This window comes from Triturus cristatus, chromosome 1_2 (assembly GCF_964204655.1).
Source record: "Triturus cristatus chromosome 1_2, aTriCri1.1, whole genome shotgun sequence".
NCBI classification, from domain to species: Eukaryota; Metazoa; Chordata; class Amphibia; order Caudata; family Salamandridae; genus Triturus; species Triturus cristatus.
In genome coordinates, this window is record NC_140580.1 from 769,551,002 (window position 1) to 769,577,244 (window position 26,243).

Consider the following 26,243-nt stretch of genomic DNA (forward strand, 5'->3'; position numbering starts at 1 on the left):
AAAACATGAATTCTGCCAAGCGAGGAAAAAGGTAACAACTTGTGTGTAGCCCTTTTTCAAATGATTGGCTTGGATCAGGAATACACACAGCAAATGCAGTCCAAGCCAGCCTCTCACCATTCACTGTTGGAGAATGACGGAAAAGTGCGCTAAGATACAATTAGCTTGATTGTTCCAAACTAGGCTCTGAACACTTTTAGTCTTGATTGTCAGTAGACTTCTGTAACATCGTCTCCAAATTGGATATCAGTTGGAGTTTACGTCCAGCAATATCAAGACTCCTGCCGAGTGGTCCATGACCTGCATGGACCACCAGTGGTTTATCATGGATGACAGGGTGCATGCTGTGTGCCTCCTTGACTCTGCAGACCTGGTACTGTCTGCCACCTGCTGTTGAGCAGTGCTGCCTAGGAGGATACCGACCGGCAAGCCCAAGGAGACCAAAGGAGCTGCAAAACGTGCTTTAAAGCACTGCATAGAACCCTATCTGTGACAAAAAGCCATAGCAACAGCAATAAAATGCAAGGGATCTGACTCCAAGAACAGAGACTCCTTTTATTCCTAGTATCCCCTAGCCTCGAACTAAGGTAACAAGAGCACCAGCCCCCCACCACCAACCTCGGTCAGGAGTACGGGTGAAAGATGTTGGGGTCACAGCAGTGGTCCAGCCTGACTGTTGTCAGATGTACCAAGGTTCAGAAACCAGCCAGCCTCTTATCAAGATCCAGAACACCTAGGCTAGACTTCAAAGACTGTGTGTGACTCTTTAGCCCATCCAAGTCTGAAGTACAATACCAACTTATATAATCCTTCACCAGTGAGAGGGACACCCCTGAGACCGATGACAATTGGTTCTGTGGGGTTATCATCTACAAAACAAGAGCTAATACACTAGGCTTAAGAAGCCTTTAACCATCTCAAGGAGACAGAACAGGCATCCCTGTGTCTAGTACCAGAGTTGGTCTCTAACCGTATGGACGTTCTCTGTTATTAGTTTTGAAAAATCTTTTTGTGTTTACCAGTTATTGTAGCTCTAAGAAATGTTTGATCATAAGAAGTGACAAAGGATGAAAAAAATGCTATTTTTTATATTACCTGAGGGTGCTGTTCGCTGTATATGTTCGGAAGAAGTCTCACTAACGCACACACTGCCCCAGGGTGCACAATTTCAGGATCCGCTAGGTGTGACCTAGAGTACATTAAGAAGATCAAAAGCAATGGTGTGAGAACTTTGAAGAAAAGTAGTTAAACTACTTAAGTGGTTAATTTCTATAATGACTGCAATAATTCAAAAGGTATATGCATGCTACCATATGGCTGATACAAAAAACTTGCTGCTAACAAAACACCGGGAAGTCACAAGAAAGGACAGCAACAATGGAACACATTGCATTGTGCAAGGACTCACCTGCCAGTGAAAGGATAGCAGCCCTAGGAGTGGTCAGACTGCCAACTGGTGCCAAAGACTGGCTGGAGCTAGTAGAAGTCACTGTGCTGCCAGGACCACCATCAACAGGACCAAAGCCCCAGACATTCAGGGTCTAGCATGTCATTGGCACCATCTCAGAAGAGAGTGAGGAGAGAGTGGTGACTCCAGTTGTCGTGTGTGACACTGCCTGGTGTTCGTAAGGCCCACCTTGGATCATCCACAATGACCCTCACACAGAGATCTACTTACACTGCAGCACAAGATGACACCTCTAACTACCCCTAGAGACACCAACGAAACCCTAATACGATGACAACTCTGAACGTTCAAGCGACATTCCTAGAAGTTATAATATTGTAATCATTTTAGTGAGATGATTTGCATTACAGCATGGGGACAGAAGTACAGCTCTCCTGATATAACACCACTCTTTATATGATACCTCTATGAGACAACCCTGTCACGTATCTTGCAATACACGCCCCAGTTTGAGAGTGAAGACTTAGGAAGCGTTTACACAAATCAAAATATGAATGACAAAAAAATGTGAGTTTGGCCGTGATTTTTTGTCCAGTACATTTGAATTACAGAAGTGGGGGAAGGCTGGGGCCAAACACAGGGTAGGGCAAATTATCACACTCAATGAAAGGCAATATGCAGGCAGGGGTATTGCTTTAAAGATATGTATGAGCAGTTAAAGTGGTGAACAGTGGTAATAGTTAGATATCACTAGCATTTATGGTTCTCGGGTTATGACACCATACAATTTTACAATACCATTACGTGATATAGTTAGGCCTTGGCAGGGCTTTAAGTGTGATTAAAAAACTGGGGGTCTCTCAAAGGGGCGTGGCCAATGTAATAAGGGTGTGGCTTAAAAACACATAAGCTAAAAATCTTTGCTTAGCATAGTGTGCCGCCCGACTTGTACTTTGCTGTTTCTATCATTACATCTAGATATATGATACAACAAATAACATCATACCTACAACTAGTCAGGACTATTGGCTTTGTCAATGGTTGTTAGTTGCATAAGATAATAAGCAGCATCTATGGCTTGCATATAATATTGAAAAGCTTCCACTTAAAGCCCTGGTGACAGCACGACAATGTTGCTGCTCCTGAGTTTCAAAAAGAGAAGGGAAATCCGGAGAGAAAATAACTCTCTGTAAAGGATTTCCCTTGACATTATGCTGCAACTTCTCTGCAAGTGAGAAGTGAGCAGTGCGAGCACGCGCACATCGATGTGCCTGCTGTCACTGCAGTCCGAAAAAAATGGACCGCCTGTGCCAGGGCACAAAACAGAGCCCGATAGAGACCCGTTTCTAGGTACCCTTTAAAAAACTGCTAGTGCTCAGCACCGGTGAGACCCAGCCCACTTAAAGCCCTGGGCCTTGGCGAATTCTCACAAAATTAGTGACTTTTTCAAGTTCTTACGTGTAACAAATTTCATGAGATTTTGACCCTCAGGACTCTGGTTTATAAAACTAAGACCAAGAGATTTGTGTTCCTCGAGCCCGTCTCTTGCCAGTATGTCACATGCAGTGCTTAATTTGAGATGGTGGTTGCCGGTGGGGGGCACTGGCACTTATTTTTGGGCACTTCTTTTTCTCAACAGATATTTTGGAGTGCAAGAGAGAGGAAAAGATACAAATCAGAAAGACGGAGGAAAAGAAAGGCGGCAAAACTCTCAAAAAGGGAGAAAGCAGGACCCTGCATAAGAGAGATAAAGGGACAGGGAGCGTCTGGTAGTGGATTAAAGAGGCATGAGCTAGATTTAAGACTACCAGCCTTGCTATTTGGCGCACTAACATTTAATTGCAGCAGCGGTGGGCTTCTGAGTGGGGCACTGGCACTTTTTCTTTTACAAATTAAGCACGGGTCAATCATGAGTTTTGAATCCCAGACATGCCTTTGCATCCGATTTTCCGAAACATAGACAATTACATTTTGTGAAAAGTCGTGGATTTTTTTATAAATTTCACAAGATTTCATAAACAAATATGCTTTTGTCCACTCCTAGGCATAGCAAAGAAGGCGGCTACTGGCTATCAAACGTATGCTGTTATTTTAGCTTGCTCTGGGGAGGGTTCAAAACCCATATTATCACTCAGGTCTACAATGTCTGAATTCAGTTGCTCAGTGCATTACTACTACATTACAGAGATACAAAGTACCATGAAGTGACAGACATTATTTTGCAAATCAGTGGCAGAATTACAATTCACCTGCTACCATGTGTTCACAGGCAGCAGAAAGTTGTCTGCTGCTCTGGCTATGACCAAGGCAATAATTAAACATTTCTGAATGAAAACATTTTCTGTGCTGCTTCTTAGACCTTTCTCATTCCCACCAGTTTCCTGGTGTCTGATTTGAACACACTGATGATTTCTGGTACCTTGGAAACTGCTGACCGCAGTTGGATTTATTTAGGGCCCCAGTGAAGACATGTTTCTGTGAAACCTCGAGTTAGGTGTTCACGGGCGCAGCTTGGTCAGTAACATTGGCGGAGGGGGGCTTCAGGTTTCCCAACAATCACAATGGTTAAAATATATTAAAAGCAGGGCCCCTAAAGGAGCAGTAGGAAGGGAGAGGAGTGCAGATCATGAGGGGTACTTATATCTCAATGTTTTGTAAAATAACCATTTTTCAAGACCTTTAAAACAGAGACAAGTGTGTCTGTGTGTGTGTTTTGTCTGCATGTGTACTTAAAAATCCCAAGTGAAATTCGACAAACACCTCACCATACCCGACTTAAAGCACCTGTACACAACTATTTCCTACAAAATACATTTATTAGGGGGGGCACAAATTTGGTTTAGCCCCAGAAAAGTGTCATCTGAAGTTCTAGGATAGCCAGAAATAGTCACCACATTTGTTGTAAACTTAACTAGTAAGGCCCTAGACGGCTGGGTGCAGGACAGTAAGGTAAAGGATTATTGTAGTAAATTACTTGTCTACTATTCTCTACTGTACTGCTCTATCAGAATGTTCCATGACATCATAGAATGCCTGAGTGCCTCTCTGTGTTAGAGAGCCAGTTAGTCAACTCAGGCTGAGCTATTAGGAGCCTGCTCCTGGTGGGGCTATCTTTCTACCATCTATCTTCTCCTACTATCCTGATCTCCTACACTGGAACCAAGCTACTAATAAAGAAGTATCCTACATGTACAGATGGACTCTGTATCTTCCTTTACAACAATTATGATGGGCTGCATAATTTGATTATGAAGGGGCACATCCTCAGTAATTGCTTTACAGAGTTATGTCTGCACCTGATAGATTCCAAACTCACTGTACCTGTACCTGGAGAGATTGGGAAAGAAGTAGATCTTTAGCCCAGCACCAGAATTGCCAAGAAGGTACCAGGGAGTGACCACAAGGAGGGTGGTCTAGGCCCCAAGCAGAAGGTAAACATTGAGAATCCCTTTGGGCCCCAAAGGTCTGCAAGGGGAAAAAGTCCCAAACCATCTCTGAATATAGGAAGGGGGGTTTTAGTCCAGTGATCTTAATTTAGGACTGCCTTTTGGAAATAAAAAAACGTGATTATTCTAAATGGTTTGTGCTGTAATGCTAGCCAATATTTCTCATATCTCATTACTTAGGTGTTGGCCATTGCAGCTGGATCAATCATAAATACAGTGCTTAATTTGAGACTGTGGTTTCGGGTGCTTGGCACCAGCACTTAATTTTCAACAAAGTCACAGTATGACAGTCTGCCACATGATGGTGCTGCTTGGCTATTTTTGAAATGGGCAAAGCATCAGTTGATTAATCATTCAATATACATTAAAAATTAATAATAAGTGACGCCGACATGATTCTTCTAACTTTGGGTCGCCTGGAGAAGTCTGGTGGCTTGTAGGTGTGTTGGCACTTTCTTTGGCAGAGCTAGCAGGGGCAATGGTAGTGCATGCTGCAGTGGCGTCCTGAGAATGGCCCTGGCACCTACTTTTTTTTTTTTTACAAATTAAGCACTGCATGAGTCCCAGTTGAGAATGTATGCAATTTGAACCTACTCTTGATTTTCAGCTGTCCTTTGACCCACAAGTAAGGTCAGCTAACGTCCATCGACAAGCCCTGTAAAAAAACCTGCCCAATGTTGACAATAGAACATGGTCTATATTCAACACCAATGTTAAATGGGTCGTGAACATCCCAAGGTAAACCACGTTGAACAGCATGGTTTACCTTGTGAAATTCACGACCCATTTAACACTGGTGTTGAATTATCCCCTGATGAAGGGCTCCCACGAGTCCGAAATGAATCGGGATCAATAAACTGAAATATAATTCCTGCTTCATTTGAAGATGTACATTTTCAAGACCAGGTGAAAATATATGTACAAAAGAATTTATGAAATAGAATAAATTCCATCTCTGCAATCAACTTGCCTAACGTTTTGATTAAATTTGACTACTCCAGTCATTGGATGGAAAGCAGTGCACTGAGGGGACGCCACCTCTGGGGTGGCGCTTACCACATACTTTATGGACGCCGGTGGATCAGTGAGCAATACTCGATAAGCACCCATTACGCTGTTGAATTTGGGATATGAAGATTAGAACTTTACTTCTCTTAGACTAGGTGTGCATGAACCATCACTCTGCGACAATAGAACATTATCACCTGCGCATCCAGGCATAGGTGCTATGCAGTATTCAATACTGTATTGCCACATAGACTCACAGGAAAAAACAAACGTACACAAAACGTTAGTTACTATAAAACAAGGTAATTTGCATTGTTTTCGGTTTGAAGAAAAATGACCTTGTGAAATATCAGCTGGCTTGGATGACCAAGTAAGATCGGATACAACAGAGGACCCACTGTTGGAACCAACAACTTAGAGTGTGCATTAATCATTTCTCCCACAATAACCAGGAGTTAGTGGAAGATCAAAAATGATCCTTCCATAGTGATTCATAATTTTTCTCAAGAAGTAAGATATATCCAATAGTAGCATAACAAATATTATTTCCACTTATTTCATTAAAATGTTATTCAGTTCAATGGGTTAGATTTTTAATAAATTATGCCAACATATGTTATAAGATTAATACTATCACTTCACTGGGCATAACAATGAATTAAAAGACACACTCATGTTTTTATTTTTTAGCGCTCAAGTTGGGAATGCTTGATTCACTATTGATTGATGCCTGTAAAAGTGACTAAAGGAGTCCAGGTGAATTAAGTAAGAGATCTTGGGGCACATGCATCAAGGTAATCATTTGCGATTACCAAATAACGAACTTTAAGTATTCGCTATTTGGTAATCGCAAATGCCTATGCATGAACGATTCGCAAATAATCTTGCAAATCCTTAACATTCCCTAATAGCGATTCGCAAATTGTGAATCGCTATTAGGGAATGCATTCCCACTCATTCATATGGACCTACAGGTCTACAGGAATGAATAGGAATGCATTCGCAATTTGCGATTACCAAATCTGATTGAGGGTGTCTGGGGGCCTAAGACCCACCTGAGGCACCCTCAAAAAAGGTATGTATGTACATGTGTAGCACACACATGCCCTAAGGGCTACATAGCGAATTGAAAAAAATCATTTTTTTTGCATTTTCCAATGCATGCACAAATTACCAACAACTTGAAGTTGATGGTAATTATAATTTCCTAAATGCACAGTCGCATTTAGGAAATTCTACATGCATCAATAATAGGAAATCACAAATGGCGATTCCCTAAATGCATTCACAATTTAGGTAATTGCAAAAAATTGTGATTACCTATTTTGCAAATGCAAAAAGGTACATGCATCGGAAATGGCATTTATCCAATCGCAAACGGGCTGATTCTAGCGAATCGGCCCGTTTCCGACCGGTAAAATGCTTGATGCATGTACCCCCTTAATACGTCACGTGTTAAGGAAATAGCACGGTAACCTCCGCAAAAGCAGGTCTGGAAACCTGTTGATGGGGAAACTTGCAAGGCAGCTGAAAAACCTCTATCAACTTCAGCCATGTGTTAAGCGAGTGTGTTGCTGGGTCGAATACACTTGACACTTTGGGACTTACACATGTACTGAGGCTTAACATAGCCTTTTTCTTACTTGCTACGGAGAGTCCGCTTACTTTGGACGCATCTCCAAAACCACATTACGAATGTACTGATCTGGACTGAGTTACTTTACCAATGAACTATCATTGTAACTGCCCCCTCTTGCTCTGCCCTGGGCCACTGCTATAAAGGCCTCAGCAGCCAGTGGTCTCTCCATGGGGCATATTATCAATAAACAACGTTAAAATTATCGCCACTTTAGCGGCAGAAAACTGCCGCTAAAGCGGCGATAATGGGCTTGATAATATGCCCTTGAGAATTCCCATAGAAGCCCATGTTCTGGTGTCAACATGGGCTTCTATTGGAATTCTCTGCGGCATATTATCAAGCCCATTATCGCTGCTTTAGCGGACGTTTTCTGCCGCTAAAGCGTCGATAATTTTAACGCCGTGCTTGATAATATGCCCCATATTCCTAAAACATCACATTAGGCCCCTAACTCGCCCACTTCCCTCACACTTTGCCCTGCCGCCATTGGCCAACATTAATAAGCGCCAGGAGTCCAGAGAAATGGTAGTGCTCTTGAAGGTGTCAGTGCCAGCCTGATGGGGCCGTACTTCTCAGCTGGCCTGCTATTCTTCTGGTGGAAAGGACGACACCTCTAATCAGGACTCAGTCACTTTTAAGTGGGACTCTAGGAGTACTTCCAGCAAGTCTGACATATCATACAGAGGACCAGCGGTTGTGTCAAAAACTGCAATTCCAGAAGTGGACATTGTTAGAACTTCTTAGCAGTACTGCAGCCTTCTAATATAGCCTTATAGCCTGCTGCTGAGGGCTGTACCGGTTGTTAAAGGCCCTGAACCCGAGATCGGCAAGGGCCTCTAACGAGGGTGAAGGCCTTATAACGAGAGTGAGGGCCTTTAATAACAGGAAAAGCCCAAGGAAGAAGGGCTATAAGGCTATTAAAGCATTCCACCCATTAAGGATAGAATGTTCTGAATTAAAAAGGGAGAAACTGAGAAACACCATGGAATGTTGGAGCTCCAGGCTTACACCAGCCATTATAAGCCCGGAGACACTGCATTGTCTTCAGTGGAGCTCTCAACATTCCAATGTTCTAATGGGACAGTAGGAGCAGTCTCTGCACCAAGCAGGTGCGTAGTGACTAAGGTTTGAGTCCTATTGTCGAAGATGTACCTGATTTTCACTCAGAAATGGGCAATCCGATGCAGAATTCGTTGCCTACCAAGATCTGCATGTCTCTGTAAGAACCAGGTATTTTCCCCAGGTGAATTTCAACACTTTTTACCTGTTAAAATTCACCCGGACAAAATTATTGAGGTTCGATATTTATCAAACCACCAATTACCCCGTGCGACAGAGCTCGGAATTCCGATCCCTACACAAAGAGGAGTTTGCAAAGGGACTGGGATTTTGCCACATATTCATATTAGGATTCTATGAGCAATTGAGATGAACAAACGCTTATGGTGTTAATCTTTAATTACGTGGAACAATTCAAACATGAGAATAAAATCAGGGATTTGCGAAATATGTGTAATTTGCATTTCCGTATCTATACGGATTTCTGCAAAAATTATGTGAAATCCTGCAAAATGCAAAGCCAACATTTAGTACTTTAGTTTAGTGTGAAATGCGTCCTTGAGTCCATGCTGAAGAAAATGATTTTATAGGTTATAGTGACGCCAAGTGGTGAATGTTCACTATTGCACCCCTAACAGAGATGAGTAAAACGTTTCTGGACAGAGATGAATAAGACTAGCATCTTCTGACATTGGGTGAAACGTTGTAAAACACACACTTATCAAACTACTGCAAGAAGAACACGGCGAAGCACCGCGTCTAGCATAAAAAGTACCTACTACAACGGGAGACTTTGGGGAGCTTGCAGCGGTGAGGATTCTTAAAGAAAAAAAAACGCAATAACTCTTCTCTAAAATAACCTCAGTAAAAAGTAGAAATGTTCATCCGAAGGGGTCTAAGTCCATTAGGAAGTGGTGCAGGGTAACACCAGGGGGTATTAGCACCAGTGAACTATCTGCCACTGTGCCACATAGGGCATTTTCCACCGCTGCGGCGGTAACACTTCCCCGTTGCATCTTCCTCATGTTGCTATTGGTAATTGGTAAATACAACAGATTTTCCCTCATTAAAAATTACAAAACAGCTGTCTTTCACCTTAGTTACTATATATATATATATATATATATATATATATATATATATATATATATATAAATATATATATATATTTTTTTGTTGTTGCAGATTTATATAGCGCGAACTCGACCCGAAGGTACTGGAGCACTTTACATGAGCACAGTTATGTTACACAAGGACACATTAATTTTTTTTTAGTATGGACGGGTAGATTAAGTGATTTGCCCAGATTCACAAGATTTGGAGTCGACCTTGGTTTCCCAGCTCCAAAGTCAGCAGTCTAGCTGTGAGACCACATTCTCTCCCCAATGGCGACATTTGTGCGAGGACAGTGCAAAATCTGAGCACATATTGTAATACTGATTCGGACACAACTCCAGGTTTCTACCTGACTCTACAGCACTCCCTTTGAAGGGAGGAAATATGTAGGTGATTGCTTCTCTCGGAGGAATCAGCTCGCCAAGCCAGCACCTCCTCCTCAGCTGCACTCTCCTTCTTGAGATGCAGATTCCAGGTCTGAAGACAGTACTCCATCACAGCCATGTTTTCACTGGCTGAGGCAGTGTAGCCTGCTTCCTTAGCATCCCTCGGACTTTTTACGTCATTAGCCTTTTCTCAATACGTAACCCCAGTGCCGGCTCCCCCTCCAAACTAAAAACTTGTAAATTAAAACGATAATAAAGCGGGTTTATTATTGTTTTATTTTTTCAGGTTCTAAGGGTTGGTGAGTCTTAGAGGCGGGACCATGGCTAGAGCAGTGACTAGAGGGAGTGATGGGCACTGCTATCAGTGCACATATCGGTTTGGCCGGCCGTCTCAGGACAGCCAAATCGTCATGCGCACTGAGTGGTCTCCAACATGAGCTGCGTTGCCGGGTTGGTGACAGCAAGCACAGGCTCCCAGTCTCTTTGGAAGCACAAATTCACAGAGCTTAGGCCAATCCTGACGCAGCTTTCAAGCATGAGAGCAGCATCAGGATTGGCCACAGGGGACATTGGGAGCCTGTGTGCTGCAGCGAGGACACAGCACAGAAGAGCGCCAGGTAAGTTCTTTTTTTCCTATTTTTTTAATGTTGGTTAGATGTATGTTTCCTCCCACCTCCATGTTGGTCATGCTCCCCCTGCCTCTACCCCACATCTCCACCCGCGGACCAGGGGAGTGCATAGACCATTCTGCCAGTCCTGGGGTAAGGGGAGAGCATCCGCGGGTGTAGTGACACTAATATCAACCAAGGTGATTACGAGACCATTAGAGGTCATAATTGTCTCGAATGGCTTGCACTTATCAGTGTTTGAATTGGGTGTGGGTAAAAATGCCCTCAGATATTTTTTACTCATAAATGCTTAAATCCACAAAGAAGATCATCGGCAAGTGAAACGCTGGTTAGAAATATTTGAATCTCCTTTCCAGCATTTGGTGGCAAAATATCCGGAAGCAGTGATAATAATGGCTGGGGATGTTAATGCCTGTCTCTTCTCTGTAGAGTTAGAGCACCATCTGGAAGAAGCATTGGATTTTTATAACATTCCCCCAGCACATTTTCCCCCTGGTACCTTTAAAAAAGAGGCTAAAGTGATGAGTCAAAGGCTGGCGAGCCATGGTTTGATTTATTTAAATGGACGATTCAAAAATTACTCACCAGCAATTGCAACCTTTCTGCAGGGTCAGGCTTTGGGCCCTATTGATTATATATTCACGTCCCTTTGGCATTTTGACCTTTTTAAGAGTTTTGAGGTGGCAAAATATGAGGGTAGTGACCACTGGGCAACTATAGCAGTCCTTGACCTGTGTGAGCTGATATCCCCTGAGAGGGTTCTGCCTTTAGGGATGTCCTACCCGCGTAGGCTCACAACACGCTTAGATCCCATCCATCTTCAGCAACTAGCCTCCCTTCAGCTAGAGGAGATGATTGATATTCACCCTATTTATGTGGGTGATGTTATTGTGTTGTACTATAGTATGGTGCAACGAGTTTTGGGCTGCATTTCAGTCAATATATGTAAAAAGGGCGTGCAGGCACAGTCCCGGCCGAAGGAATTAGGGGGCGGGTTCGACTTGGATTGCCAAAAGTTGAAACGATTGGTGCGACGGAGATCAAAGAGTGTTAGGCGTCTTAACATCTCCCCAGCCACCCATGAGTTGGCTAAATTTAAACGCTAGTATAAATCCCTTGTGCAGGCAAAGACAACAGCCTTTTACCATAGTAAGTGGGATGAGATGCAGGAAATAATATCATTAAATGACCTGCAAAAATTCTGGAAAAAGGTCAATGAGTTTAATGGCCAAAATAGGGGCACACTTGTCTGTATGATTCCGGAAGCCCAGTGGGCCTCTTGTCTGACAGACTTATATAGGGGACCTTCTAGCTCAGACGAACCTCAGAAAATGTATGGGCAAACTCTTCCAGTTATATGGTTCTCAGTAAAGGAAGTAAAGGCTGTTATTGAGAGGGTACAACTCTCCCGAGCCGCTGGCCCCGATAACATCCCAGCAGTAATAATCAAAACAAATAGTGACTGGTGGGCTACAATTTATTCCTCTCTGTTCAGTTGGATCGCCATGTCTGGCCTCTACCCTTTCTCCTGGAAGGGATCCATAGTGCAGACCCTATGCATTATAGGCTGATAACCCTCTTGGATATTTCATTACAAATATTTTCCAAGATTATTCTAGCTAAACTCGAAGATTGGGCCACCGAAACTAAGAGAATCTCACTAGAACAAGGGGGCTTTCGTGAGGGTCATTCCACCATAGATCACTGTTTTGCTCTATGGGCCATTATTCAAAAAGCTCTGGAGGAAAATCAAAGGCCGTGCTGCTGCTTTGTAGATTTTCGGACAGCCTTCGATTCTGTGGATAGGGATATTCTGTGAGGAAAACTTGCCTCCTTGAACCTACCATCAAATCTTCTTGGGGCACTCCAATCCTTGCATTTTGGCAATTGGGCTCAGGTGGAGTTAGATAAGTCGGGTCGGTTATCTCAAAGAATTTCTATTGACAACGGCCTGCGCCAGGGGTGCGTTTTAGCACGCTTGCTTCTTAGTTTATTCTTGGCTGACCTCCCAACTTTTATTTCCCAATCTGAGTCCTTCTCACCAAAAATCGGTAACCAGCATATTGCTTGCCTGCTTTATGCGGATGACCTGGTATTATTGGCTTATACCCCAATTGGTTTGCAGAGGAAACTCAACACCCTGGCAAACTATAGCAAGCAGAACCAGCTCAATTTGGAAAGGACCTAGATCATGATCTTTGGAAAAAAGGTACAGAGTTTCTCTTGGTATCTAGGTACGCAACTGGTGGAGCAGGTTGATCAATATAAATATCTGGTCTTAATCAGAAGTGTGGTGATGTTGGCTAGTATGCATTACATACAGAAATCTTCATATATGTGTTTGTTGTTTTATTTTTTTTCTACAGGCATTTTCACGGAGTACTATACCAAGGGGGATAGTGATAACTACGCAACCTCTGTTAGTGGTAGTTCTTTTTTTATAAAGACAGAGCCCTTTAAACATATGGTCCTGACGAATGCTATGTACCCTACGGGGGACGTTAAGCAGAAACATGTTGACCACTTAAAACACGGTGCAGGGATCATTATTTCCCAAATCACCGCTCACTTCTTTTAATACCAGACAGTTGTTCTAATCAATTAAAAAGAAGTCTTCACGACAACTGTGATGGTTTTTAAATCACTTTTCACTTCCCACGGGCCCCCACTTAGTTCAGTTTAGAAGTGCATCCCTGTCTCCAGGTGTATGCCCGCCCTCTATCGAACTGAGTATTTAGAGGGCGAGGATGGCCTATGTTGAAGCATGACACCTGTTGGTGTGTGAGGCCAGTCCTTCACTTTTTGTGAGATGCACGCAACCTATGTGCATCTCCTTATTGAACAGAGTGCCACATGTCAGGGTACTGTGGCAGTGCACCCACATTTTCATAAAGGCGTAGTTCTCATTAGAATGATATGTAGTTAAAAATTACTCTAGGAAGGAACCAGTGCTCCCTGTACATTCAGTTTCACTGAGCTCCTAAGACTGACCATCTCCAAGTCCCTATCTGGTCTGACAACAGCAGATCCCCTCCACTAGCCAACCCTTCACACTAGCTTATCACATAGACCCTCAGTGAAAAACAATATCCTATTTTGACCACTGTTTGACAGCTTTACTAAATGATAAGTATGGTATTGTATTAGCGCATTTATGTAACGCTTACCAGGGGTGGCTCCTCCACAATGGCCGAGGAGCGTCGGCCCACAGGCTCAGAGCCACCAGCAAAAAAATAAAATGATATTTCAAAATCGTTTTATTTTGAAGCCGCTGGCTCACCCAGCGTGTGTAGAAAGGGGTGGGACCAAGGCATGGGAGCGGGGAGGAGAAGTGCTACATGCACTCCCTAAGTGCTCATGTGCGTTTGGCCGGCCGTCTCAAGCCAACCAAAACACACATGCGCACTTAGGTTTCTCTAACCCAGCTGTAATGAACTGCCGGGTTTCAGAAGCCCCACAGACTTGCTGATCAGAGCAGAACATCTTTCCAGCCCGCTCAGGCCAATCCTAGCAGACCAGCACAGATTGGACAGGGATCTGTGACATAGTCACATATTCTGCTGGGACAAGGAAGTCCGAGCAACGAGGCGCGACGCAGGAGGCGGCCGGCAGCAGGTAAATTTAACTTTTTATATTTATTTTTTAATTATTATTATAAACAGTCCCTCGTCCTCTCCTCCCCTGCGCCCCCTCAAGCGCCTCCCCCCACGCTCCCCCCATGGCCCTCCCCTTCCACTTTTTGTATGTGATGGCTGCCACTGATGCTTACTACCCCTACGAGGGGCGAAAAAGCACTTGCCTACATGAGTAGCATGCTACACCGTGTAGGGTGTGTGGTTGGAAGGATGATGTTTTTGCTTTGATGCTATGTGGGAAATGTTTCCATGTCATACATGATGACCATTGTGGTGAGTCTATCGTGTTGGATGCAGCGTGTAGTAGTGTGTTGGATGATGAAGTGCAAAAGACATACACACAGTTTGATGGTTTTCAGTGTGCTGTTAGCTTTGAACAGCTTTGCAGGTCGCTTTAAGTTATTTCATATGATATAGTCTGCTTAGCTGGTTATGCACTTGGTTGTCCAATCTGAGATCACATAATGGCAGGTCTTTTCCCCAGATCCTGGGACAGATAGGGGTGCAGGCCAGTATTAATGTTAGACACCAGTGTTTCTCACTATAGGTAATTTTATTTGCGTTGGCTTCCCAAGACTTCCCTATGTTCCCTAAATCTGCAATGGAAGAGATGGTCAAAGAGTCAAGGATTCCCCTTGTAGATAGGCAGAGATCTGGACTCAGATTAAATTTTACATACTAGTTAACATAAACAACAAAAATGAATGAACATCAAGATGTATTTCTTAGAAAAAGAATACATTGTTAATAATAAACTATTTAACAACTTTTCCATGAGGCCAAAAAGTAATCCAACTTAGAATACTGGAATGTTGAGAGCTCCATTGAAGACAACGGAGTAGCTCCGAACTTATAATGGCTGATATAAGCTTGGAGCTCCAAGATTCCAATATTTGTCCTTCTGTTTCTTCCTTTTTAATTTAGAACATTCTACCCTCAGTGGGTGAAATGTTCCTAAAGCCTCATACCCCTTCTGCCTTGGACTATACCAGTTCTTACCGGCCCTCACCCTTATTAGAGGCCCGAGCCGTGGATCAGGGTCTTTAACAACTGGTATAGCCCTTGGCAGCGGGCTATAAGGCTATAGTAAAGCGATGGGACTGAATTTCTGATCCCATCTCCATGGGGCAGATACTTTAGGATTATTACTGTGTTGTTGTTTAAGAGTCCCAGTGAATGGAGGATATGTCCTAGAGGTCAGTGCCAGACAGGTCTAGCACAGCACTATCAATGTTCCCCTAGGTCAAGGCTTCTGTCATTATGCCCTGAGAAAAAATCCAGTTATATCTCCACAGCTGAAAGCCAGAAGCACATGGGGAGTTGGGGCTTTTTTCACAATGGCTGCAATGACAAAGTTCACAGGCAACATTCCCAAATAATGGTTGGGGTACTGGGTGGAGGTAAATAGCAGATAACACAAAAGTGGAACAACCATCTGACACTCCAGGCGTACTGGATTTTCGTTGACCTGTATCTAGAGATTGGCTTACTGAAGTTGAAATGTTCCAGTGCGACAGGATTGGGGTCTCAGAATACTGGTGGGAAAGGGTAAAGTCCACGAGAATACATCAGGACACAATATCTCAAGCACTGCTTACTGAAGTTGAAAAACCCTTACAGGTTGGGGCCCAATTCGTGATGGATATTCAAAGTTTCAGGTTCAAGGGAACATGAAGCAACCAAAACAGGACTAAAGAAGTTGCCAATTTCAGGAACCTGGGGAGTAATAAATAAAGCAGGGTGTCTCTTGGTTGGACAGGATGGAGCAGTGTTTGTTTTGTCACTACAGAAGATATGTCCAGATATGTCCATCATATGTCTTTCATGCGGGGCTCACTGCTTCAATCTTGCTCACCTTTAGCTTTCTTAGCCATTGTTGACATTGCTAACAACAATGGCTTTGGCCACGTGACCTGTTCCACGATCATCACTTGTGTCTCATGCAAGCAACATTGTTGTATTCAGGGACATAATAGGCATTCTTTGAGTTTTTGCTGGCTTTTCATGCCACAGGCGTCTCCAGGCTTCTCTTGGCAGCTCCTCAGGAGGAAGGGAATATGTTAGTAGAGCTCTGTCTGGCTTTGTTCCAACTGAAAAGCAGTAGGGCCACCAAAAGCTCCTTGATATAGCTGTTTCTTATAGGGGTGGACGGTTTTACCACTCCATGCTCCACTTGGAACGCGGAGTCCTGCAAAAACTCCCCTGGTGGAGTGGGGTTTTATTGCCCGCTCACCCCTAGACTTTATCGCCCAATCAGTAGTGCACCAGGAGGCCCCTTTTCAAAGTGGTTAAGAAAGGGGACGGGGCCTCTGACAAGGTCTCAGCAATTCCACGGTGGGGACTTACTCAAGGCAACAATAGGGGTTCTTGCCCCCCCCAACGACCCACAGCAGCCAAGGGGACTTCACCCCCCAACCAGTAGTGCACCAGAAGGCCCCTTTGCATAGTGGTTGAGAAAGGGGGTTGGGCCTCCGACGAGATGTCAGCGATCCCGCTGTGGGGTACTTATTTGTTGCAACTATAGGGGTTCTTGGCCCACAACGACCCTCAGCAGCCAAGGGGACTTCATCCCCAACCAGTAATGCACCAGGAGGAGCGTTTGCAGAGTGGTTGAGGAAGGGGGTGGGGCCTCCAACAAGAACTCCGCAATCCTACTGCGTGGGACTAACTAGTGGCAACAATAGGGGTTTTGGCCCCCAACGACCCTCAGCAGCCAAGGGGACTTCATCCCCCAACCAATAGTGCACCAGGTGGCACATTTTCAGAGTGGATGAGAAAGGGGGTAGGGCCTCCGATAAAGTCTCAGCAATCTCACTGTAGGGGTCTTACTAGTGGCAACAATAGGGTTTTTTGGCCCCCAACAACCCTCAGCAGCCAAGGATACTTCATTATGGGTGGCCGAGCAGTACTCCGCCCGCTCAAGGAACTCTGCTGAATTTGGCAGAGTTTTTCAGTAATTCCGCAGAATTCCACAGAGTGAAACTCCACGAGCTTCGCATGTAGATTCAGCCTCAAACCAAGGGACACTGAGCAGAGAGGTGACACTGAAGCGTGTGCACACACACACACACACACACACACAGAAAAAATACATAGTTGTACTTGGTGGATCACAATGGATGTGCAGCAAGATGGGAGGGTTGGCAGACCTCTTCCCTACAGGTAAAGGAACAGGGCTGTACCCACCCAATAACCTTAAACCACACAGCACCTGCTAGAGCACCACCCTTCATTCATCAGGGAGATTTTGCCCTTGGATAATTAAAGAAGAGCTCTTGAGGTGTCCCTCGACCAGGCAGTGTCTTAACTCTTTCTGATGGCCCCTCACTCTTAGTACTCGGTAGAGTCTGGATCAGAGGCCTCCAATTGAAAATGTAGCAAACAGGGGAACTTGAAGGGGAATAGAAGAATGTTTCAAATGGGCACCACTGTGGCAGGAGCACTGGTCACAATACCACTTTGACAGGATCACCGGACACAAATTAATTTTTCAAAAACATTGTGTTACCTACAAAAACAGACCCTGAGTCTCCAGGAGGCATGGCATATGGCCTTGAAAATTATTTTTGTAATCAGAAAATACGATCCTACCACACATACTTTAATTGGGTTATACTGTCTTCCAATAAAAATCGGACTTTTGTTTAAATTACTGCTTGTGCACAAGACATTCCTTCAATGCACACAATTATTTTTGAATTATTATACAAATGTCATTCTCTACAGGCTCATGCCTTCCTCAGGACCCCATGTTTTGTTGGATTGTGATGGAGGCAGGAGTTTAATTTTATCTTAGTCCTCTTACGTGGAAATTTCATGGATCACAACTGTAAAACCAATCTGCATTTCTTCTATGTAGGAAGGCTTTCTAGAAAGGTGCAACCACACTATCACCAGGGGCTCCTGGGGGAGGGAACTAGAGGCGCGGGGCACTAGAAGCAGGCCAGCGTCCAACACAGAATGCACAGCATAAAATGGGGCCGCTCCTAGGATAGTGACCTTGGTGCAAAGGACTTCATTTGTGGATGTGGGCATCTCACAAAAAGTGACGGACTGGTCTCACACACCACCTGGTGTCATGCTTCATCATAGACCAGTCCTCGCCCTCCACTAACTCGGTTTGGTGGAGGGCGGGCATACACCTGACGACAGGGATGCACTTCTAAACTAAGTGGGGGCCCGTGGAAAGTGAGTGAGATTTAAAAACCATTATAGTTATTCAATTTATTTTAATGTGACAGGCAACTATATGGTATTAAAATAAGTGAACGGTGCAATGGGGAATTTTATAGAAAGGTGGCCTTCTTCCATATTGTCCTATCCATAGACATAGTAGCGAAAGTGATTTGTGCTTTAAATGAGTATGGATACTGACACAACATGCTATTTGCTCATCAAATCCATCTCATCATTGTTGCCCTGGTTCACTTTGCCTGCTTACACATGCATGTACATGTACTAGTTCGTCCTGTATCTCACCCATGAATATGTTTGAACAGAAAGACCCCTTTAGCCCTTTCTCTGCATCTCTTTTAGGGTGAAGACATCCTATGCCCCACCTCTTGCTTTTTTTTTTTTTTTACAGAGGGAGACACTCTAAGCCTGTCTTCTGGTTTTCTGTGTTTTCCAATATATGTTAATCTCTTCCTGCAGGACCACCTTCACCTCTTACCTTACTGTGTCTCTCTGAGTTTACCAGCTGCTCCTGCTCCCACTCTCCCACTAATTTTTTGTTCCTTTTTCATCTCTGCCTCTGTTACCTTGGTTCTATGTGTGTCCTCTACTCTTCTCCTCACCCTGCTTCATTGCAAGATCAATTTCCTTTAGATATCGTATTTGATTAGTATTATTTAACCCCTTCCATGCTCATGACGGAACGGTTCCGTCATGAGCCACGGTTGAGCTGTGCTCATGACGGAACCGTTCCGTCATGGGCCCGCCCGCGCACGAACCCTTCAGCACCGCGGCGGAATTCGCCCAGCGCTGAAGGGGTTAAGCACAACTTTAATCCCAGCAAGCATCTTGGGTGTAGAAAACAGACTATTGGCAGAGTACAGAAAACAGTGTCAGTAACAATTAACAGAATAGTTTTTAAAATGCTTCCTGAAGGCCTTATAGAAACTAAAAGATGTAACCCCCCAAGGAAGCTTATTCCATGGTTGGGGTCCCGGGGAGGACAGGGAACGACCTCCAGATCTGGGCTTCACAAGAGGAACTGAGTCTAATAATTGAAAATTAGAACCAAGGCTATTAATTGGGTAAAGAAGCTGAAAGGGTGAGGTATGCCAGGAATTCTCTACACCATCAAATATCCTGTACATCAGACATAAAGGTTGGTTATCAAGATTGCTGATTTCGATAAAGGCTTGACAATCCCCTTCAGTTATAGCCAGGACTGGAATGCAATGCAGAAAAAAGGTGAGATTTCATCTTGACCTACACGGGCACAGTTCATGATATGTTTCACTTTTGAAATTTACTTCATTCTTTTTTATATTTTGATATACTGTTTCAAAGAGAGATGGGTTACCAACTGACCTTATCCCACATTTGGATCAGTTTCTATCCTGCTGATTTAGGGCTCAGTAGAAGGACATTGTGGCAGATAAAATTGTCTTGTTTTGTTGTGAAACTCTGGGGCAGATTTACAAGAAAGTGAGGCATCTGTAGAGATGCGTCACTTTCCCTGCACCAACATGCAAAACCCTTGCGTCACCATGGATGCGCCGTATTTACAATATGGTGCACCATGGCGCAAGGAGTGACAGATGCGTCAGAAATTCTGACACATCTGTTGATGGAAAAGTCAGGCATTGCTGCAGTCGTGTCGCAAGCATGACGCAACTCCAGCAATGCTCAGGGGCGCCCTATGCCTAACATGCTGAGTCACTCCTTACGCCTGCTTCAAGCAGGCGCAGGGTTTTGACGCAGTATGGACGTAAAAGGGGCTCCGTGAAATCGTGTACATTGCACTGCGTCACATTTACGGGGCTTCCTGCGACGAAACGCCCACCCTGCATACATTAAACCTGACGCAGGTTTAATGTGGCGCAGGGCTTCACAACGTGACGCATCTCCCTAGATGCGTCACGTTGTAAATGGGCCGCAACTTTTACGCGGCCGCTGCGTCACAAAAGTGACGCAACAACGGTGCAAAAGTGACGCAAGGGGCTTGTAAATCTGCCCCTCTGTGTCCAAGGAAGCAATACGGAGTTATCACTCCGAGGTAAAGATCTAGGCAAAATCTTCCAGAAAACATTTAATGGGTGTAGCTTCAAAACCAATCGTTGTGCCCATCTTTTAGTCAAGTTGTGACATGTTCTAATCGACCAGCACACACATGGATCTTTTCTGATACTGTCAAGTAGAAATCTTAAGTACACTTATATCCATGAATCTAACTTTTGGGGCAAGCATTCAAAATACAGCCACATTTTATGGAGCCTACTAACCACTGATGCTTCTGCTGCATTGACTGAAGCAATTTCATAAAAGTTATTCTATTTGCGGCGACGCCACTCAGAAAGGGCCCTCTGCGCTGGAGTGGCGGAAACTCGTTTGCTACCATTTTCGGCCAATCAGGTGCAATGGGCAGAATATCTGTTTCTTGGAGCAACTCCTTTCCCCTCACAAATGGTATAGAAGGTGCCTTAGCATTAAGTCATGACGTTCTTGACATATGTGCTTCACCTTAGGTCACATGTGAAGTGGAGGATCAGACCTTGGAGCTATGAGCCTTCAACTAGGCAAATGTTACAGACTCAAATCTTAGAAGAGTCTGGTCGAAAGACATTTCGGAATGAGACATAAAACAACAGATGTATTCCTCGTAATATGTCAAACAGGTCACATATTTAGCCATTAACCAGTAAATGTATCCTCTAATTTGAAATAAATAAAACTTAGGTCACATTGCAGTCATCCAATAAATAGCTAGGAGCATCTCAATAATTTAAGAAAGAGAATTTACCTGTTTTCCGATAAGCTACGAGTGGACTCTTTCCTGGTGCTTTGGGCCTCAATATACTGCTGACTGTATCCTTGCTTGTCACCTAAACATGCACTTTTTGTAGTTTCATGACATTGGCATGTTTGCTTGATGTCACTGGGAGATGCTTCAAAGTGAAGGGATCCTAAGGCAATGGAGTTTAAAAAGCTGGAAAGTGCAAGACAGTTCTTCAGAGAAGTAGGGAAAGAGCTGTCCGAATGTAAGGCCAGGTGAATAAAATGTTCAAAAGTCCTCCTTTCGGTGAGGTTGCCCACAGTCCTTACCCCGTCAGGGCCACCAAAGCAGCCCAGCAGCAGCAGGTCTTCGGCCATTTTGTCGAATAGCCGCTCGCTCCTGAAGAACTCACAGTTGACGATGTCCTGGTGCAGAGCCGCTGAGATGCCGCTCAGTATGGCCTTGATCAAGTTCATGATGTGATGTGACTGGATCATGGACCAGGCTTCACACGGCGGATCACACAGTGCACCCTCCATGTCTGACAGAACTGACAACAGTCCGTTGAATCCACTCGCTGTCCGGAAGGCAGAGCGGGCTTTTGGTATCCGTAGAACACAAAGCAGAGACTGAAACAGCAAAAGGGATTGGTTAGTAGGCAGTCAAGACAGGACATGGGCTCATTCACCATTCCATCTTTCACCAGAATAACAGTGCTCACTCATTCAGTAATCTATAGAAATGTCCTATGGTTACACAGTGAACAACACCACACAGATCGTTTGTTGGCCCTGAGGGTAAATGCACTATTCCAGGATTGTCATCTTGCAAACGGATTGGACTGTTCCACTGCTGATCAAATGAGGACAATGAAGGGTTTTCATTTGTAAATGGAATACGTCATTCCATCAATGCTTTCTTTACGTGGAATCTCCAGTGGTTAGTTTAAAACAACATGCAACTTACCATTTGGTACTATTCAGGTGAAGCGCAAACCAATACTTGTACCTTAGAGCTTTTACCTGCTGTTGTAGCTATAGTTCAATATAAACATTTATTAAAAATGTAATATTTTGAACCTTTGATCATTATTTTAACTATAATCGGTCCCCCCAACAAGCGACATGAAATTCCATTCAAAGTTCAGTTTTTTCAGTAACACATGATCAAATCTGCACCCACCCACTCCAAACATAATGCACTTGGTTTAATCTGCACGCACCCAGACATCACTCAGCAAACTGTCACCCAAAAAAGCTTCGTATTATCAGAGTACACTTTTCTATCCTGCATGTCCAAATTATATTACACATCCCCACACGTCATAATTCCAGCGTACAGCTTGTATTCTGCATGCGCACCTATTAATAACGATGTACAAAGTGTGTTTTAGAAATGCCGCTTAATAGTGTGCATGTCTGTAAGAGTTAGGGCCCTAATGCACAGCTAATAAGGACGCAGACACATAGCGATATAGTCTGGAAAAGGTCCAGGGCACATGCGGCCAGCCTCTTTATTAGCAGAGTCAACTGACTGGTGACACCTGTGATGGATGAGCATGGGGTGAGTGTGGAAGCCAGCCCTCTAGGAGTGGCTGGTGGAAACACATTACTTTACAAACACTAGACAGTGACCAGCCGGTCACTACAATGTCCTATATTAATGCACGCTTTATATCCTGCACACACCTACCAATGTCAGTGTACATCTTTTATTCGGTGTACACCCTCTAATTCAACGTAGGCCTAATATTCTGCACACATGCGCACACTGTAATATCCGTATGCACCATGCAGTGTGCAGACACTATGTTCGATTGGTGTACACTTTTTCGTTAGCATACTCACACACCTGTACACATTTCACACCTTCTTGCACAGACAGCTTATCATCTTAACAGGGACTTTACATCCTGCGCACGCGGGCGCGCGTGCGCGCACACACACACACACGCAGACAGACAATATCATTATTAGCATTGAAAGATAAAATGCATAAAAGTCCATAGAATAAAATTCACTTCATATATATGGATGATAAAATTGTTACAATATAGTCCAAAATCATTTACATTATGTAAAATAATTGGATTATTTAAAAACAGGATCTTTTGATTTAAGTAAAATGATCAGATTCTTTAAAAACAACATATTACCAATTTCCTATTAACACTAGATTACCTATGGTACTTTGTATCAACCACCTTAAGTAAAATTTAAATTTAAACTAGATCTCAAAACAAATTTTGGCAAAATGTCATTGCGAGGTACACCAGCAGTGTCACAATCCATGTAAGCCAAAGTTCTAACAACATGGGATTTAAAAAGGATAAAATGCCCTCTCTTGTTTAGATTTAATTAGGAATCTTGCAAGATACTATATATACAGGGCATAAACTATTTGCAGTTTGTCCTTGTACTAGAGTCATCAGAACCCCCCCACACACACACTAAATTGTTAATATGTTTACGGCCTCCACACGTTTTTACAGATGCCAGTAAGTATGAGGCAGTAACAAAACATACATATGGAGTTTCAAGTTGTTGAAGAACAAATAATGCCTCCTTAGAATAACGCAGACTAAATTTTCGTAGCAAAGGTATTAGGAACTTCTTTCTTTCTGTGGCATTAAAGGAACAAAAAAGATTATATGCAGAGTAGACTGTTTTGACTTTCTATCACAGGGACCCTGGGAGAGGTGGCTCAGCGAGAACACATTTGAAGGTTGTCCCAGCATTAATGGTATATAGTTCAAACAAAATCACTTCAGAATGAAGCAATGCCGGGAGTTCTCTACAAAGGAGAGGTATGAGAGGGAGCCATGTTGTGCTACCGGTAAATCCAGATGTAACACTACTGTACTTTTCCCTGTACACACACACACATTTTTCAGAAATTCCACTCTCACATGCTTCAGAAAATGTAAACTATGATTCCCTCTAAAAAAAAAAATAGAACAAGAGTGCAATGCAGCCCCTGTGGCACAAAAGGGGGAGGAATAGCATTCAGGGTCCCTCCTTTCAGCCCAAGGCCCATTAATATCTCTAAAAAATGCACACTCCGGAGTCCATCAAAGCACCCTTAAGAGGGGTCCCGGCATTTTGTGTTACGCTACTACAACCGCAATTTCCTGCAGTTCGGAACAAACAGATGGAGACTGCAGCAGATAGTACAGCCCTAGAAGTGGAGGAATCACTCCCCAATCCTCCTATTTTTGGTAGTTTGTGCGATAAGAAGGTTCAGAAAAGCCACCTTAAGGAGTCTGGTCAGCTGGTATGTTTTTAAGACATTGGAGAGGTGAAATGGGCTCTGCCATTGCATGGCCTTATGGATGAGTCTCATGATTTTAAACTGAGTTCACAGTTTTATAGGTAGGGACTCATTCTTTGTGGTAATGTGAGGTTGGAATATTATTTGGAATTCGTAGTGTTGCGTACAGTGCTTAATGTGTTAAAAAGTGCCAGGGCCCAATCCATTGCTCGGAAGGCCACTGTAGGTTGCACTACTGACTGGAACTGTCATCTCCATCACATTCCAGTCTAAAAGCTTCCTACTAAACATCATATTGCTATAAATGTGACCGGTAGACAATTCCAGGCCACCCAAAGCAGTATGAAGAGCATGGGCACTAGAAATATTTTTCAGATGTGCATTTAGTTGTTAAACTGATGTGCTCCCTTAAGAGGCATAGAGATAATGCCTCCATGCGATGGACTGTCATAAGTAAGTGACTGTGCTAACAATTAAGTGTTTGGTGCTGAGCACTGGATAACAATGACACAAATAAATCACTGGCTGGGGTGATGTGATCATATTCAGGATGACCTGGGAGCAATGCTTAGTTTGAGCCTGTGGTGGTAGGTGGGGCCCGCCAGCACTTGCTTTTGGGGACAAGCACTCATTTGTCCTCAACTGACTTTGATCCAGAGCAAGAGAGAGAGAAATAAAACACAATAGGAGGAAGGAAGGAGGAAGATAAAGACAGAAAATCATTGATAAATGGAGAAAGAAGGGATAAAAAAGAACCTGCAAAAGTGAGATAAAGAGGTAGTGAGTGACTGACATGAGATAGAATGAAGACTACACAGCTGAAGAGAAAGACCACAGGTAGGTTGTTTATTACCAGTGACAACCAGCTCCAGGCAGCAACTGCCATCCCCGAACCCACACTACACGTTCAACCCCAACATTTCACTCCCAATCGCCCTGGTACAGCTAAACCCAAAACATCTCCCTCCCAACAAAATATTACAGCAAATGCAACCGGAATGGATGCATTGTAAAAAATTAACAAAGGAAAGCATGACATTGTTGCAAGAAGAACAATAACATAGGGAAAATTGTTTACAATATGCAGTAGGCATAAAATGGAAAATAAGAAATAATCTTGTATCATATGTTTAAATCAACAGTGACATACTATTAACAAGCATCTTAACAGTCTACTGGAAACACTAACTAATGAATACAATTTTGGTCAAAATTAGTTCAATGTCCGTTTATTACATAATCCTTAGATTTGGGAGGTAAAGATTTAACCTAAACTGCCCTTGGGCACCTCACCGAGTCTGTCACCACATCTTTGCCATGGTCAGAACTAGTACTTTAACTTTTCTGCACATAATCAGTCATGGCATCAGGAACAATGGCAATCATACTTTTGTTCCATATCTTACTGTTTTCTAACACCACAACATGATATCTAACCTCTTTGACTCTGACTGGTTCAGAGTACCCTGGCAATCCTTTGGTTACAAAAAGGCTTTGCTTGACTCACACCCAATCTCCCTCTCTAACAGGTAGTGTTCGTCACGAACTCTCCACAGTACTGTATTTCCTTTGTACCACACTTCTAATGTCCGCCACCCATTCCACCTTGCTTGAGTCCATAACCTTTCTATCCATCCACTCCTTATTCAATCTGGAGCCCCCTATCCTCCCCCTCAACAATGAAAAGGGTGAAATTCCAGTAGT

At 43.6% G+C, this 26,243-nt stretch overlaps 1 protein-coding gene across 2 annotated transcripts in view; it reads right to left on the reverse strand.

Moving 5' to 3' along the window:
* The window catches only part of WDFY4 (WDFY family member 4), an 821,140-nt gene that overhangs the window by 559,425 nt on the left and 235,472 nt on the right, over positions 1–26,243 (reverse strand). For both annotated transcript variants that reach the window (XM_085608765.1, XM_085608766.1), the window contains 2 exons: positions 21,297–21,898; positions 1,096–1,189 (listed from right to left, as the gene is read on the reverse strand). In XM_085608765.1, the coding sequence (XP_085464891.1) occupies positions 1,096–1,189; positions 21,297–21,898 (696 nt within the window). The remainder of the gene's footprint in view (positions 1–1,095; positions 1,190–21,296; positions 21,899–26,243) is intronic.